We start from the raw sequence: 18,375 nt of genomic DNA, 5'->3' as shown, positions 1-18,375 counted from the left end.
ATATATATATATATATATATATACATACACAGAGTATATATGTGTGTGCGTGTGTGTGTGTGTGCGTGTATACATATGAATGCATATATATGTATATAAGTGTATGTGTTTATATATGTATATACAGTTGTATATGTGTGTGTATATATATATATATATATATATATATATATATATATATATATATATATATATACACACATATATATATTTCTGTGTGTATATACTGTACATGTTTGCGTGTGTGTGTGTGTATATATATATATGTATATATGTGTGTGTGTGTATATCTGTGTGTATACACTGTATATATGTTTTCGTACGTGTGTGTCTATATATATATATATATATATATATATATATATTTATATATATATATATATATATATATATATATATATATATATATATATATATATATATATATATATATATATATATATATGACAACCATGTGTATATGTACAGTATTTGTATAACTATGTATATATGTAGGCATGTTTATATATACACATCTGTAAAAGTATATATGTGTATATGTATGCCTATATATATACACACACAAATATGTGTATACGTTCTTTATATATATATATATATATACATATATATCAATCAATATATATATATATATAAATATATGTATATACTTTTATATATAAATATGCCTATATATACACACACAAATATGTGTATACGTTCTTTATATATATATATATATATATATATATATATATATACATATATATCAATCTATATATATATATATATATATATATATACATATATGTATATACTTTTATATATAAATATGCCTATATATACACACACAAATATGTGTATACGTTCTTTATATATATATATATATATATATATATATATACATATATATCAATCTATATATATATATATATATATATATATATACATATATGTATATACTTTTATATATAAATATGCCTATATATACACACACAAATATGTGTATACATTCTTTTATATACATATATATATATATATATATATATATATATATATATATATATATATATATATATATGTATATATATATATGTACATGGCTGCAGACTTTTATTCTCTAATATAATCAATAACTTAGAAAATGAAATAAACTATCGTACAATTCTGAGTCATATCCAGAGTAACGACTGATGACCCCAATATCAGCTGGCCAAATCATTTCAATGATGCCAATTATGGGAAACTGATTTAAGACGACAAAAATCGAAGAGGAATGAGTTTTTAAATTGCCGACTGAGTTTCTGCAAGATATAGTCGTCATTAAAGATGGCTTAGAGAAACATCCACTGCGCCCTTGAGCGTGCATAAAGCGTATTTATGTTTCATATTATAATAATATGGGCAGATCTCACCTATGTGGGTTGCTTCTTAAAGGAAAAGTGCACTTCTGGGAATTTTTGCCCATCATCCACATTTTCTGTGAGACAAAAACACGTTTTTCCCTTTTTTGTGCGTTCTAGATAGTAAAAATTGTCTAGCATGAGGCAGCCAACATTGCAGGATTCACCTATTCGGCCTATAAAGCCCTGTAAAAACATATGCTGATTCCACAAAGCACATAGCAGTGAACAACAATAATTATGGAAGACTTTGTGAGAGCCAACAACGATTACTTTAGGGCAAGCTATGACCTAGAACTTTTTCGTTTATCTGTGTTAGCGCTTACAATAACAATGTCGCTATAGCTTTATCAATATGCATGTCAGGAAACATAAATAGAGCATCGTTGGCATTTTTTTTAGAGTGCTTTACAGGCGGAATAGATTAATCCCCATCACGTCTATTGTTGGCCGCCTCTTGCATGCAGTTTTTCACTGTTTAGTACACACAGTAAAGAGGAAGGCATGGTTTCTTGTCATCCACAAGAATTGTTTGTGATTATGTGTTCTTATGTACAGCAGCGTTTCTTAACCATAGGGCTGGGGGTTGACAGCTGTCGTCCGTATGGGTCGCAGCGGCACTCAGTCGTAATACACTTTTCCACCACTTGTGGCAGTAATGACATTATCAAACAAACAGAAGAAGTGCGGAGCTAAAGTCATTGACAAAATTCTTAAGCGCAAAAATGAAGACTAAAGTGCAATTCAACTGACTTGAAAGTTTTTGTTATTATTCATTATTAATACTTAATGTATCTATTTTAGCAATGCTGGATTCTATGTACATATATTTTTAATCAGTTTTTACGGAATGCCCTCTTTTGCACTATATTTCTTAGTATAGGAGTGTCAGAAAATAAACGATGTTCGAATGAATCACGATTCTTGTTTGGAGGGATTCCTAATCAGTTAAAAAAAACAAAAAATCAAAAATACAGTTTTAAATGTTTTTTATTTTTATCTGTCCAGTCCAGCAACTCAGACAAATAATATTGTTTATGTCGACGAGTGGTGTCAAAGTGGATTTCACTGAGGGCCACATCACAGTTTTGTTTGCCCCCTAAGGGCCGCTTCTAACAGTGAATACTATTATTACTAAATTTTTTTATGCACTTTATTAGTAGATTTATTTTAAATAAAATAAAACAAATATGATGAGTGTAATAATTTTACCTCAAAATGTAGTGTATATTATTGTAAATGGAAAAACAGTACTACTGTTTTTCCATCCATCCATCTTCTTCCGCTTATCCGAGGTCGGGTGACGGGGGCAGCAGCCTAAGCAGGGAAGCCCAGACTTCCGTCTCCCCAGCCACTTTGTTCAGCTCTTCCCAGGAGACCCCGAGGCGTTCCCAGGCCAGCCGAGAGACACAGTCTTCCCAACGTGTCCTGGGTCTTCCCCGTGGCCTTCCCCAGATGCTGCTGGTTTTATGGTTAAAACATTTTTAAAAAAGCAGCTTGTCTGGTTCAAACACTGATGACATCTATTAAACAGACAAGAAGCAAGGAATTAAACAGAGACGGAATTAAATTTGGCTCAATGAGGAGAAACGTATAGACCTGCATCCTTGTCCAGTGTCCAACCATGCTCTGACAAAAGATTGTACGCCTGCTCTATTATTTGGACTTTCCCTGATTCAATAGCAACAGCTGTTTCTAAAGCTGTCGCCTTTGGTTACAAAAAAGTTAAAAGAAAAGGTGCGTGTAGGCCTATCTATCTATCTATCTATCTATCTATCTATCTATCTATCTATCTATCTATCTGTCTATCTGTCTATCTGTCTGTCTGTCTGTCTATCAAATACAGTCTTTTTGTAGCTTTTCAGCAATTGTCTTTTTCTCTCCTTCTCGCTCCGAATCCCACTCCAACACTTCGATCCTCCCCGGCTGCTGCCTTTTAACAGAACGACAGGTGATTAGATAACCAGGCCCAGCTGGGCCATCTACGCGCCTGTCGCTGATTTTCGAGGCCGGTCCTGGCACACCCCTCTTCGCTGCAGGCCCGCAGGGCACGCATCCACCCACCCCCACGTCCCACACACAGATGTATCACCCTAAGTAGAATCCCAGGTATATTTTTCGAGGCCAACACACATCGTGCTTGCTATGATTAAAAAAAAAAAAAATGAATTGGTCCTGAGTTCAATTCCGGGCTCGGAATCTTTCTGTGTGGAGTTTGCATGTTCTCCCCCTTGACTGCAATAGTCCACCGGAAGTTCCGGAACTCTAAGCTACTGGTAACTTTAGTTCCTGGAGCCACACTATATTGCCAAAAGTATTTGGCTACCTGCCTTGACTCACATATGATCATGAAGCGCCATCCCATTCCTTCAAGTTGATGTGGGTCCACCTTTTCCAGCTATTACAGCCTCATCTCTTCTGGGAAGGCTGTCCACAAGGTTGCTGAGTGTGTTTGTAGGAATTTTCCATCATTCTTCCAAAAGCGCTTTGGTGAGGTCCACACACGTTCTGATTCATCCCAAAGGGTTCAAGTCAGGACTCTGTGCAGGCCGGTCAAGTTAATCCACACCAGACTCTGTCATCAATGGGCTTTGGTTCACAGTCTTGTTGGTAGAGGAAAGGGCCCGCTCCAAACTGTACCCACAAGGTTGGGAGCATGGAATTGTCCAAAATGTTTTTGGTATCCTGGAGCATTCAAAGTTCCTTTCACTGGAACTAACTCCTGAAAAACCAACCCCACACCATAATTCCTCCTCTACCAACGTTAACACTCGGCACAATGCGATCCAAAATGTACCGTTTTCCAAGCAACCTCCAAACCCAGACTTGTCCATCAGATTGCCAGATGGAAAAGTGTGATTCATCAGTCCAGGAAAACGCATCTCCACTGCTTTAGAGTCCAGTGGCGACTTGCTTTACACCACTGCATTCCACGCTTTGCATTAGACTTGGTGATGTATGGCTTAGATGCAGCTGCCCGGCCATGGAAACCCATTCCATGAAGCTCTCTGCGTAGTTGGAAGGTCACATGAAGTTTGGACCTCCGTAGCAACTGACTGTGCAGAACATCTTTGCACTATGTGCTTTAGCATCCACTGTAACCTCTTTGTTAGTTTACGTGGCCTGCCACTCGGTGGCTGAGTTGCTGTTGTTCCCAAAATCTTAATTTTTCTTATAGTAAAGGTGACTTTGGAATATTTAGGAGCGAGGAAATTTCACTCTACATGTCTGTTGTGGACATGTTGTCATATCAGCTTTCACTGGATCGGTTCGCAGCCGAGTGTGAAGTGACTGGGATGAGAACCAGCCCCTCCAAGTCCAAGTCTCACCCGGGAAAAGGGTGGAGGGCCATCTGCGGGTTAGGGAGGAGACCCTGCCCCAGGTGGAGGAGTTTAAGTACCTCGGAGTCTTGTTCATGAGTGGGGCAAGAGTGGATGGTGAGATCTACAGTCGGATCGGTGCGGCGTCTTCAGTAATGCGGACTCTTTATCGATCCAGTGTGGTGAAGAAGGAGCTGAGCCGGAAGGCAAAGCTCTCAATTTACCGGTCGATCTCATTCTCATCCTCACCTATGGTCATGAGGTTTGGGTTATGTCCAAAGGGACAAGATCACGGGTACAAGCGGCTGAAATAATTTTCTTCTGCCGGGTGGTGGGGCTCTCCCTTAGAGATAGGGTCGGAAGCTCTGCCATCCGGGAGGAGCTCAAAGTAAAGCTCCTCCACATGGAGAGGAGCCAGATGAGGTGGTTCGGGCATCTGGTCAGGATGCCAGCCGAACTCCTCCCTGGGGAGGTGTGCAGGTCACATCCAACCGGTAGGAGGCCACGGGGAAGACCCAGGACACGTTGGGAAGATTATGTTTCCCGGCTTGCCTGGGAACGCCTCGAAATCCCCCGGGAGGAGCTGGACGAAAAGCCTGGGCTTCCCTCCTTAGGTTGCTGCCCCTGCGATTCGACCTCGGATAAGCCGAAAAAGATGGATGGATGGATGTACGAAACAAATAAGCCATTGTCATTGCTTCAACGTGTGCGGTATATATCCAGGTTTTCAATATCGGGTTTAGCATTCTGGGGGGAAAAATGCATCAGTCTAAGTATTGTTGGGTAATGGTGGTGCAGGTCGGGAGCACGCTCCAAGGCTTATTAGCATACAATGAGCTCATTTTCCAATCTGGCAAATATAAACAGGGAAAAGTGGGGCATAATGGCTCCTTTGGAAGTACCGTTTCAGGGATACATTTAGAATTCTCCTTCACATTTGAACAGCCGAAAGCTGGAGCCACAGCACTCTGTTGAGGCGATATGAAAAAGCTGCTTGTGCGAGACACTCAAGATGGATCAGTGCCGGCACAAGTAATGGCCTTACATCCACTCATGAATTTTAATATATTCCACTGCCATCAGCCTTCCGAGCTGTACCACAACCCGCCGCTTCCCTCTCCCTCTCCATCTGGAGTTCAAGAATCACTTTCCCATCCATCAACTTCTTTGCACCGTGACGGCCGGCAAGAGACTCCAGCAAATGTTTACTTCCCGAGTCCTGAAATAGGGATTGTGTGTCGGCTGGATGGATGGATGGATGCGGAGAGGATGAAACCGGCAAACAAGTCAAGGAGTCAGTTCAACCTTTCTGTTTGTTTCCTCTCCCCAGTTGTGAACTGCACAGACCCGGGTCATGTGGAGAACAGTGTCAGGCAGGTCTTAACCAGTGGACCACATCGCTTCAGCTTCCAGACCGCTGTGTCATATCGTTGTAACCCGGGCTACTACCAGCTGGGAACCAGCTCCATCTCCTGTCAAGGCGACGGGACCTGGGACCGCTCCCTACCCAAGTGCCTTTGTGAGTAACCCCCGGTTGGGAAAATGTGTGTAATGCTGCGACTGGGAATGAAAGTTGTGGCGCCCCCTATGGGCTGTGCTCGGAATGTAGTAGTAGGGGTGACAACGACTATTACCACAATCAAGTCCATTTAGACCATACTTGCCAACCTTGAGGCCTCCGATTTCGGGAGGTGGGGGTGGGGGGGGCCATGGTTGAGGGGGGGCGTGGTTAAGAGGAGAGGAGTATATTTACAGCTACAATTCACCAAGTCAAGTATTTCATAGATATATGTATGGAATACTTGACTTTCAGTGAATTCTAGCTATATATATAAAATAAATACTTGAATTTCAGTGTTCATTTATTTACACATACACACACACATAACACTCATTGTTGAGTTAAGGGTTGAATCGTCCATCCTTGTTCTATTCTCTGTCACTATTTTTATAACCATATGCATGTACAGTCATAGGCAGTATTGTCCTGTTTAAGAGTGTCAGAACATTGCTGTGTACGTCAGAAGAACTGCTTTAAGGTAGACGAAAACGTGACTGCTGTTGTTGTGTGTTGTTACCACGCTGGGAGGACGTTAATGAAACTGCCTAACAGTAAACCCACATAAGAAACCAAGAACTCGCTCTAGATCATTCTAAAGTTATAACGTCATTGGGCAGACACGCTGTTTATATTGTGGGAAAGCAGACGTGAAAACAGGCTGTCCTCTCTCAGGTCCGCATAGAGCTGGAGGGGGCGTGGCCTCCAGCTCCGCTTGAATTTCGGGAGATTTTCGGGAGAAAATTTGTCCCGGGACGTTTTCGGGAGAGGCGCTGAATTTCGGGAGATTTGTCTGAAAATCCGGGAGGGTTGGCAAGTATGATTTAGACTTTGCATGGTACCACGCAAGCAACAAAGATGTCCTCAAAGTCTACCGCCCACTAATGAAGTGTTTTTTGCGGTGTGACATGTTTTTCTACCAATCTCACACAAATTTTGCAGACCTTTTAGTCAGTCCATTAGAGATGTGAAACCCTTCCCCCTTTGTTATACCCTTGGCTCTCAGCCCTTCAACACAGAGGGAAAAGACATAGCGGTGGTAAACATGTCCTACAAATCGAGACACCATTCGTTTCCCGCTATGGCATCACACCTAGCCTTGGCTTTTATTTCCAGACGGATGATAAGCAATAAAATGTGAACATTGCGTTATTCAGAAGCTACGATGTGTCATTAGGAGCTATTTTAAAGTTAACTAATCAATCAATATTTTAATGATGTCGCCCTTAAACACAAATGTCTCAAAGGGCTGCACAAGCCACAACAGGGCAAGAAAAAACTCAACCCAATGGGAACAACAGGAAACTTTGGAAGGGAACACAGATGTGTAAACTGGTGCAATATATGCTGAGTGGCAACGGTTAATAATCTGAGAGTCCAGTCCATAGTGGGCCAGCCGGGGATCATCTTGAATGTAGACACGCAGAGACGTCCCCAAGTGGTCCACCTCGGGTCCTGACTTGGAACAGCTAAAGCCAAGGGGCAGAGAAGAAAAGCGAGACAGCAGATCAACTGGTCTAAAAGTGGGGTCTATTTAAAGGCTAGGGTATACAAATGAGTTTTAAGATGGGACTTCAACTGAGGTAGCATTTCAAGCTGTTACCGGTAGGGAATTGCAGAGTACTGGAGCCAGAATAGAAAACGCTCCATAGACTTTTTTGGGCCCTGAGAATCACTAATAAAACAGGAGTTCTTAGAACAAAGATTTCTAGACAGGACATATGGTACGATACAATCAGCAAGATGTATATGTGTACAGTATATATGTATATATACAGTATATTTGTACAGTATAGTTATACATATATGTATACATGTGTATAAGTATATAAAGGCATATACAGAGTAGTTATACATGTATGTACTGTATATACGTATACAAAGGTATATACAGTATAGTTATACATTTATGTATAAAGGTATATACAGTATAGGCGTAATATGATCAAACTTTCTTGTTCTTGTCAAAAGTTGAACAGCCGTATTTTGCACCAGCTGTAGTCTTTTAATGCTTGACATAGGGAAACCCTCAAATAATACGTACAGGAATCAATAGTTAAAAGTAAAAGTTAAAACTAACTATTTAACTGTCTAATCATTCTTGAAATGTTGTAAATTGTAGTGAAGTCCTTTTCACATGTGTTTTATTCAAACCACTTGCATTATGGCCGTCAGCGAAGAAAAATCCCAGAATTAATCGCACCATTTTCTAAGCCGCAGAGCTCAAGGCGTGGGAAAAAAAATAGCGACTTCAAGTCAGGAATTTATGTTCCTTTTTTTTTTTTTTCCACCCACACTACATTTTTTTTTCACTTTCACATATCCATTAATCTATGTCTCTCCACTCACAGTGGTGTTGTGCGACCGCCCCAGCATCCCCCCCTACGCCCAGATCTCAGGCGACCGTCGGACCGTGGGCTCGGTCATCCGCCACAGCTGCATCGGCCAGCGCACCATCGTCGGCAACACCACGCGCATGTGCCAGCTGGACGCCCACTGGAGCGGCTCGCCGCCGCACTGCTCAGGTACTCCCAGTTCCACCAAACTCTGATCATTAAAGGGGAACATTATCACAATTTCAGAAGGGTTAAAAACAATAAAAATCAGTTCCCAGTGGCTTATTTTATTTTTCAAAATTTTAAAATTTTTTATACCCATCATGGAATATCCCGAAAAAAGGCTTTAAAGTGCCTGATTTTTGCTATCTGTAAATCCACCGTCCATTTTCCTGTGACGTCACATTGTGATGCCAATACAAACAACATTGCGGATAGCACAGCAAGATATAGCGACATTAGCTCGGATTCAGACTCGGGTTTAAGCGAGTCAACAGATTACGCATGTATTGAAACGGATGGTTGGAGTGTGGAGGCAGATAGGGAAAACAAAATTGAAGAAGAAACTGACGCTATTGAGCAAATAGCTATGGAAGCTATTGGACGATCGCCTTTTAACCAAGAATTGCATATTATGACCAGACCGCTGGAGAAACTTAAATCTGTCGATTGGTAAGTGTTTGTTTGGCATTAAATATGGGTGGAGGGTAAGGCTGGATGCAAATATAGCTACAAATGTACATACAGCTAGCCTAAACAGCATGTTAGCATCGATTAACTGGCAGTCATGCCGCAACCAAATATGTCTGATTAGCGCATAAGTCAATAACATCAACAAAACTCACCTTTGTGATTTCGTTGACTTTATCGTTGGAAAGGCATCTGCTTTGAGTGTCGCAGGATATCCACACGTTTCTCTGTGCCATGTCTGTCGTAGCATCGCCCGGTAAAATGCGCAGACCAAATGAGGGACTTTCGCATCTTTTGACACTGGTGCAACTTGAATCTGTCGATTGGTATGTGTTTGTTTGTAATTAAATGTGGGTGGAGGGTAAGGCTGGATGCAAATATAGCTACAAATGTACGTACAGCTAGCCTAAATAGCATGTTAGCATCGATTAGCTGGCAGTCATGCCACGACCAAATATGTCTGATTAGCACATAAGTCAATAACATCAACAAAATTCACCTTTGTGATTTTGTTGACTTTATCGTTGGAAAGGCATCTGCTTTGAGTGTCGCAGGATATTCACACGTTTCTCTGTGCCATGTCTGTCGTAGCATCGCCGGTAAAATGTGCAGACCAAACGAGGGACTTTCGCATCTTTCGACACTGGTGCAACTTGAATCCGTCGATTGGTATGTGTTTGTTTGGCATTAAATGTGGGTGGAGGGAAAGGCTGGATGCAAATATAGCTACAAATGTACATACAGCTAGCCTAAACAGCATGTTAGCATCGATTAGCTGGCAGTCATGCCGCGACCAAATATGTCTGATTAGCACATAAATCAATAACATCAACAAAACTCACCTTTGTGATTTCGTTGACTTTATCGTTGGAAATGCATCTGCTTTGAGTGTCGCAGGATATCCACACGTTTCTCCATGCCATGTCTGTCGTAGCATTGCCGGTAAAATGTGCAGACCAAACGAGGGATTTTCGCATCTTTTGACACTGGTGCAACTTGAATCCGTCGATTGGTATGTGTTTGTTTGGCATTAAATGTGGGTGGAGGGAAAGGCTGGATGCAAATATAGCTACAAATGTACATACAGCTAGCCTAAACAGCATGTTAGCATCGATTAGCTGGCAGTCATGCCGCAACCAAATATGTCTGATTAGCACATATGTCAATAACAACAACAAAATTCACCTTTGTGATTTCGTTGACTTTATCGTTGGAAAGGCATCTGCTTTGAGTGTCGCAGGATATTCACACGTTTTTCTGTGCCATGTCTGTCGTAGCATCGCCGGTAAAATGCGCAGACCAAACGAGGGACTTTCGCATCTTTTGACACTGGTGCAACTTGAATCCGTCGGTTGGTATGTGTTTGTTTGGCATTAAATGTGGGTGGAGTGAAAGGTTGGATGCAAATATAGTTACAAATGTACATACAGCTAGCCTAAACAGCATGTTAGCATCGATTAGCTGGCAGTCATGCCGCGACCAAATATGTCTGATTAGCACATAAGTCAATAACATCAACAAAACTCACCTTTGTGACTTCGTTGACTTTATCGTAGGAAATGCATCTGCTTTGAGTGTCGCAGGATATCCACACGTTTCTCTGTGCCATGTCTGTCGTAGCATCGCCGGTAAAATGTTCAGACCAAATGAGGGACTTTCGCATCTTTTGACACTGGTGCAACTTGAATCTGTCAATTGGTATGTGTTTGTTTGGCATTAAATGTGGGTGGAGTGAAAGGCTGGATGCAAATATAGTTACAAATGTACATACAGCTAGCCTCAACAGCATGTTAGCATCGATTAGCTGGCAGTCATGCCGCGACCAAATATGTCTGATTAGCACATAAGTCAATAACATCAACAAAACTCACCTTTGTGACTTCGTTGACTTTATCGTAGGAAATGCATCTGCTTTGAGTGTCGCAGGATATCCACACGTTTCTCTGTGCCATGTCTGTCGTAGCATCGCCGGTAAAATGTTCAGACCAAATGAGGGACTTTCGCATCTTTTGACACTGGTGCAACTTGAATCTGTCGATTGGTATGTGTTTGTTTGGCATTAAATGTGGGTGGAGGGAAAGGCTGGATGCAAATATAGTTACAAATGTACATACAGCTAGCCTAAACAGCATGTTAGCATCGATTAGCTGGCAGTCATGCCGCGACAAAATATGTCGGATTTGCACATAAGTCAATAACATCAACAAAACTCACCTTTGTGATTTCGTTGACTTTATCGTTGGAAATGCATCTGCTTTGAGTGTCGCGGGATATCCACACGTTTTTCTGTGCCATGTCTGTCGTAGCATCGCCGGTAAAATGCGCAGACCAAACGAGGGACTTTCGCATCTTTTGACACTGGTGCAACTTGAATCCGTCGGTTGGTATGTGTTTGTTTGGCATTAAATGTGGGTGGAGTGAAAGGTTGGATGCAAATATAGTTACAAATGTACATACAGCTAGCCTAAACAGCATGTTAGCATCGATTAGCTGGCAGTCATGCCGCGACCAAATATGTCTGATTAGCACATAAGTCAATAACATCAACAAAACTCACCTTTGTGACTTCGTTGACTTTATCGTAGGAAATGCATCTGCTTTGAGTGTCGCAGGATATCCACACGTTTCTCTGTGCCATGTCTGTCGTAGCATCGCCGGTAAAATGTTCAGACCAAATGAGGGACTTTCGCATCTTTTGACACTGGTGCAACTTGAATCTGTCAATTGGTATGTGTTTGTTTGGCATTAAATGTGGGTGGAGTGAAAGGCTGGATGCAAATATAGTTACAAATGTACATACAGCTAGCCTCAACAGCATGTTAGCATCGATTAGCTGGCAGTCATGCCGCGACCAAATATGTCTGATTAGCACATAAGTCAATAACATCAACAAAACTCACCTTTGTGACTTCGTTGACTTTATCGTAGGAAATGCATCTGCTTTGAGTGTCGCAGGATATCCACACGTTTCTCTGTGCCATGTCTGTCGTAGCATCGCCGGTAAAATGTTCAGACCAAATGAGGGACTTTCGCATCTTTTGACACTGGTGCAACTTGAATCTGTCGATTGGTATGTGTTTGTTTGGCATTAAATGTGGGTGGAGGGAAAGGCTGGATGCAAATATAGTTACAAATGTACATACAGCTAGCCTAAACAGCATGTTAGCATCGATTAGCTGGCAGTCATGCCGCGACAAAATATGTCGGATTTGCACATAAGTCAATAACATCAACAAAACTCACCTTTGTGATTTCGTTGACTTTATCGTTGGAAATGCATCTGCTTTGAGTGTCGCGGGATATCCACACGTTTTTCTGTGCCATGTCTGTCGTAGCATCGCCGGTAAAATGCGCAGACCAAACGAGGGACTTTCGCATCTTTTGACACTGGTGCAACTTGAATCCGTCGGTTGGTATGTGTTTGTTTGGCATTAAATGTGGGTGGAGTGAAAGGTTGGATGCAAATATAGTTACAAATGTACATACAGCTAGCCTAAACAGCATGTTAGCATCGATTAGCTGGCAGTCATGCCGCGACCAAATATGTCTGATTAGCACATAAATCAATAACATCAACAAAACTCACCTTTGTGATTTCGTTGACTTTATCGTTGGAAATGCATCTGCTTTGAGTGTCGCAGGATATCCACACGTTTCTCTGTGCCATGTCTGTCGTAGCATTGCCGGTAAAATGTGCAGACCAAACGAGGGATTTTCGCATCTTTTGACACTGGTGCAACTTGAATCCGTCGATTGGTATGTGTTTGTTTGGCATTAAATGTGGGTGGAGGGAAAGGCTGGATGCAAATATAGCTACAAATGTACATACAGCTAGCCTAAACAGCATGTTAGCATCGATTAGCTGGCAGTCATGCCGCAACCAAATATGTCTGATTAGCACATATGTCAATAACATCAACAAAATTCACCTTTGTGATTTCGTTGACTTTATCGTTGGAAAGGCATCTGCTTTGAGTGTCGCAAGATATTCACACGTTTTTCTGTGCCATGTCTGTCGTAGCATCGCCGGTAAAATGCGCAGACCAAACGAGGGACTTTCGCATCTTTTGACACTGGTGCAACTTGAATCCGTCGGTTGGTATGTGTTTGTTTGGCATTAAATGTGGGTGGAGTGAAAGGTTGGATGCAAATATAGTTACAAATGTACATACAGCTAGCCTAAACAGCATGTTAGCATCGATTAGCTGGCAGTCATGCCGCGACCAAATATGTCTGATTAGCACATAAGTCAATAACATCAACAAAACTCACCTTTGTGACTTCGTTGACTTTATCGTAGGAAATGCATCTGCTTTGAGTGTCGCAGGATATCCACACGTTTCTCTGTGCCATGTCTGTCGTAGCATCGCCGGTAAAATGTTCAGACCAAATGAGGGACTTTCGCATCTTTTGATACTGGTGCAACTTGAATCTGTCAATTGGTATGTGTTTGTTTGGCATTAAATGTGGGTGGAGTGAAAGGCTGGATGCAAATATAGTTACAAATGTACATACAGCTAGCCTCAACAGCATGTTAGCATCGATTAGCTGGCAGTCATGCCGCGACCAAATATGTCTGATTAGCACATAAGTCAATAACATCAACAAAACTCACCTTTGTGACTTCGTTGACTTTATCGTAGGAAATGCATCTGCTTTGAGTGTCGCAGGATATCCACACGTTTCTCTGTGCCATGTCTGTCGTAGCATCGCCGGTAAAATGTTCAGACCAAATGAGGGACTTTCGCATCTTTTGACACTGGTGCAACTTGAATCTGTCGATTGGTATGTGTTTGTTTGGCATTAAATGTGGGTGGAGGGAAAGGCTGGATGCAAATATAGTTACAAATGTACATACAGCTAGCCTAAACAGCATGTTAGCATCGATTAGCTGGCAGTCATGCCGCGACAAAATATGTCGGATTTGCACATAAGTCAATAACATCAACAAAACTCACCTTTGTGATTTCGTTGACTTTATCGTTGGAAATGCATCTGCTTTGAGTGTCGCGGGATATCCACACGTTTTTCTGTGCCATGTCTGTCGTAGCATCGCCGGTAAAATGCGCAGACCAAACGAGGGACTTTCGCATCTTTTGACACTGGTGCAACTTGAATCCGTCGGTTGGTATGTGTTTGTTTGGCATTAAATGTGGGTGGAGTGAAAGGTTGGATGCAAATATAGTTACAAATGTACATACAGCTAGCCTAAACAGCATGTTAGCATCGATTAGCTGGCAGTCATGCCGCGACCAAATATGTCTGATTAGCACATAAGTCAATAACATCAACAAAACTCACCTTTGTGACTTCGTTGACTTTATCGTAGGAAATGCATCTGCTTTGAGTGTCGCAGGATATCCACACGTTTCTCTGTGCCATGTCTGTCGTAGCATCGCCGGTAAAATGTTCAGACCAAATGAGGGACTTTCGCATCTTTTGACACTGGTGCAACTTGAATCTGTCAATTGGTATGTGTTTGTTTGGCATTAAATGTGGGTGGAGTGAAAGGCTGGATGCAAATATAGTTACAAATGTACATACAGCTAGCCTCAACAGCATGTTAGCATCGATTAGCTGGCAGTCATGCCGCGACCAAATATGTCTGATTAGCACATAAGTCAATAACATCAACAAAACTCACCTTTGTGACTTCGTTGACTTTATCGTAGGAAATGCATCTGCTTTGAGTGTCGCAGGATATCCACACGTTTCTCTGTGCCATGTCTGTCGTAGCATCGCCGGTAAAATGTTCAGACCAAATGAGGGACTTTCGCATCTTTTGACACTGGTGCAACTTGAATCTGTCGATTGGTATGTGTTTGTTTGGCATTAAATGTGGGTGGAGGGAAAGGCTGGATGCAAATATAGTTACAAATGTACATACAGCTAGCCTAAACAGCATGTTAGCATCGATTAGCTGGCAGTCATGCCGCGACAAAATATGTCGGATTTGCACATAAGTCAATAACATCAACAAAACTCACCTTTGTGATTTCGTTGACTTTATCGTTGGAAATGCATCTGCTTTGAGTGTCGCGGGATATCCACACGTTTTTCAGTGCCATGTCTGTCATAGCATTACCGGTGAAAATGTGCAGACCAAACGAGGGAGTTTCACGTCTTTTGACACTGGTGCAACTTGAATCCGTCGATTGGTATGTGTTTGTTTGGCATTAAATGTGGGTGGAGGGAAAGGCTGGATGCAAATATAGCTACAAATGATGCAATATGTACATACAGCTAGCCTCAATAGCATGCTGGCATCGATTAGCATGCCGTGTTAATCGATGCACATGTAAATCAACTTGAATCCGTCCCTGATCGTGTTGTTACACCCTCCGACAACACACCGACCAGGCATGATGTCTCCAAGGTACGGAAAACGGTCGAAAAAACGGAAAATACCAGAGCTGATTTGATTCGTTTGTAATGTGTTTGAGAAAATGGCTGATTGATTACGTCATCGCTCCGAGAGCGAATAATAGAAAGGCGTTTAGTTCGCCAAAATTCACCCATTTAGAGTTTGGAAATCGGTTAAAACAATATATGGTCTTTTTTCTGCAACATCAAGGTATATATTGACGCTTACATAGGTCTGGTGATAATTTTCCCCTTTAACGCAGGATGGCGTCATTCCTTCCAAAACGGGGCCAGAAATCCGGGGTTTGGTTGGGCAGATCTCCCGTCCAAAGGCAAAACCTAGCAACTCACTTCTAGCTGATTTTGCGAAAACAAAGGAAAACCAATCCATCTTGACGCTGTCTTACAAAGATCTGCAAAGTCGTCAAACGTATAGATGTTTTCTTGAGCTTTCATTTTCTTGCCGATTTCTCCAGATATTTTATCACAATCTCGGGTGGGCCCCATTCTGCGTTTGCACATTGGTACAGCGTCCAGTTTTTATTTTGACCTCCACAGTTATCTGCCGAAAAGAGTATGCAAGGGGAAGAATCAAGAACAATACATTTAATGAAGGTGCTTGCAACGTCCTGGGCCAATCTTCCAAATATCCCCTCGTGCCATAATATCACATAATCATGTTGACCGTCGGCCCCCATTTGTGCAAATGACTCATTAAAGACAATAAGGCGACTGACAAAGAAGCTCCGATTGGTCCCCTGAGTTACTAGGTTTTTCTGTTGTATCTATGCGGTTATGGGGTAGTTGCTAGGTCCTGCCATGCGCCTAACAGCTTACTTACGGAACAAATTACAATATCGCATACACTAATGTAAAGCATATCACCTAGGAACTCTAAAACTATTATCAGCTCAGTTTTGACCAAAATTGAGCTACTGGGTTTTGCCTTTGGATGGGAGAGTCGTCCGCTAATGGTCAGGAAGGAGGCATGCCTCAAGGGCACAGCAAGTACCCGCCATAAAAAAATGCACTCCGGAAGAGGGGCCGACATTCCAGCTTGTTTACGAAGCTCCATAAAGAACGTCTTTTCTTCGAGCCGCGTGTATCAACTCGCCAAATGCCAAGCGAATTGTGAAGTCCACCAACAATAAAGTCGAGATTAATTGTCACTTACCGCCGCGTAATGTATGCAGGCTGGCATTTCCAACCGCACGCCGTCAGTTTAATGTCACAATTATCAGCAATCGGGCGCAACCCGCGCATTTGTCACTTTCCCCAACATTTCCGTATAGATTTTTGTTGCAAGCTAATAGCTCTGCGCCATTAAAATGACATAAAGCCCGCATGGGGCGACGTGGACGAGGCCGCAATGAGTGCTATTACTAAATCGATAGTCGTTTTGCAAGTAGGGTATGTCAACGAGGTACAAGGTTGTTCCCTGCATGTTTAACAAATACCCTTAATGACATTTATTTTTGAGAGGCTTATTTAGAGCAGTGGTTCTCAACCTTTTTTTCAGTGATGTACATTTTTTAAATTCAAGTACCACCTAATCCAGGGGTAGGGAACCTATGGCTCTAGAGCCAGATGTGGCTCTTTTGATGACTGCATCTGGCTTTCGGATAAATCTGATCTGGCATTGCTTAACACGATAAATAATGAATAATTCCACTTGTAATCACAGTGTTAAAAATAATGTTCGAAATATAAAACATTTTCATGCATTTTTAATTCCATCCATCCGTTTCGACCGCACCCGTTCAAAAAGTTGCGTTAATGGTAAGAAGTTATTTATTTATTATTGGTTAGTGTGGGGCTTGCCCTCCTGGGGGTTCTTCAGACCACCAAGCACCGACATGAGAGCCTGTTTCAGGGTTACAATATTGTTTTATTTTTCAATAAGTCCCTCAGTTGCTTTACAGCAATTGTATTTTTCTCTTTTGTTTTCGCTCGCGCTCTGGCTCCAGCCCCAACCCCGTCTCTCTTCCTGGCTGCTGCTTATAACAGAGTGACAGGTGATTAGATAACAATGCCCAGGTGGGCCGTCTACGCACCTGTCGCTGATTTAGAGGCCGGTCCTGGCAGACCCCAGTTCATTGCAGGCCCACAGGCCACGCCCCCTCCACAGTTAGCTTCAGAATAACAATGTTATTACAAAGAATAAGAGACCTATTATACTCTAGAAATGTTGGTCTTACTTAAAAATGCATGCGTTTAGTTGTATTCAGTGTTAAAAAAAAATATTAAATGGCTCTTATGGAAATACATTTTAAAATATTTGGCTTTTTGGCTCTCTCAGCCAAAAAGGTTCCCGACCCCTGCCCTAATCAGAGCAAAGCATTTTTGGTTGAAAAAAAAGAAGTAATATACAGCACTATGTCATCAGTTTCTGATGTATTAAATTGTACAACAGTGCAAAATATTGCTCACTTGTAGTGGTCTTTCTTGAACTATTTGGAAACAAAAGATATAAAAATAACTAAAAGCTTGTTGAAAAATAAACAAGTGATTCATTTATAAATTAAAGCTGCAAGCAGCGATGGACGGGACTGCTTGGATAAGCGTTAGAAGGATGGATAGTAGCTACTATTAGCAAACAGATAAACTTACCAACTCGGCGTAATATCTTAACATCAACACACTCTCTCGTCGCAACTCGGTCTTGATGGTCAGCACCTATAAGTTTACAATTAGTTCTAAAATATTGGACGGTTGTTTTAACGATA

General features: G+C 41.6%; 1 protein-coding gene across 1 annotated transcript in view; it reads left to right on the top strand.

Moving 5' to 3' along the window:
- csmd2 (CUB and Sushi multiple domains 2) overlaps positions 1-18,375 on the top strand; it is an 819,059-nt gene that overhangs the window by 699,925 nt on the left and 100,759 nt on the right. The window contains exons 56-57 of the mRNA XM_061882497.1: positions 6,033-6,221; positions 8,612-8,785. Coding sequence (XP_061738481.1) covers positions 6,033-6,221; positions 8,612-8,785 — 363 coding nt within the window. The remainder of the gene's footprint in view (positions 1-6,032; positions 6,222-8,611; positions 8,786-18,375) is intronic.

The sequence above is a fragment of the Nerophis ophidion genome, linkage group LG21 (genome assembly GCF_033978795.1).
Source record: "Nerophis ophidion isolate RoL-2023_Sa linkage group LG21, RoL_Noph_v1.0, whole genome shotgun sequence".
Lineage (NCBI taxonomy): Eukaryota > Metazoa > Chordata > Actinopteri > Syngnathiformes > Syngnathidae > Nerophis > Nerophis ophidion.
This window is presented reverse-complemented; position numbering and strand designations above follow the sequence as displayed.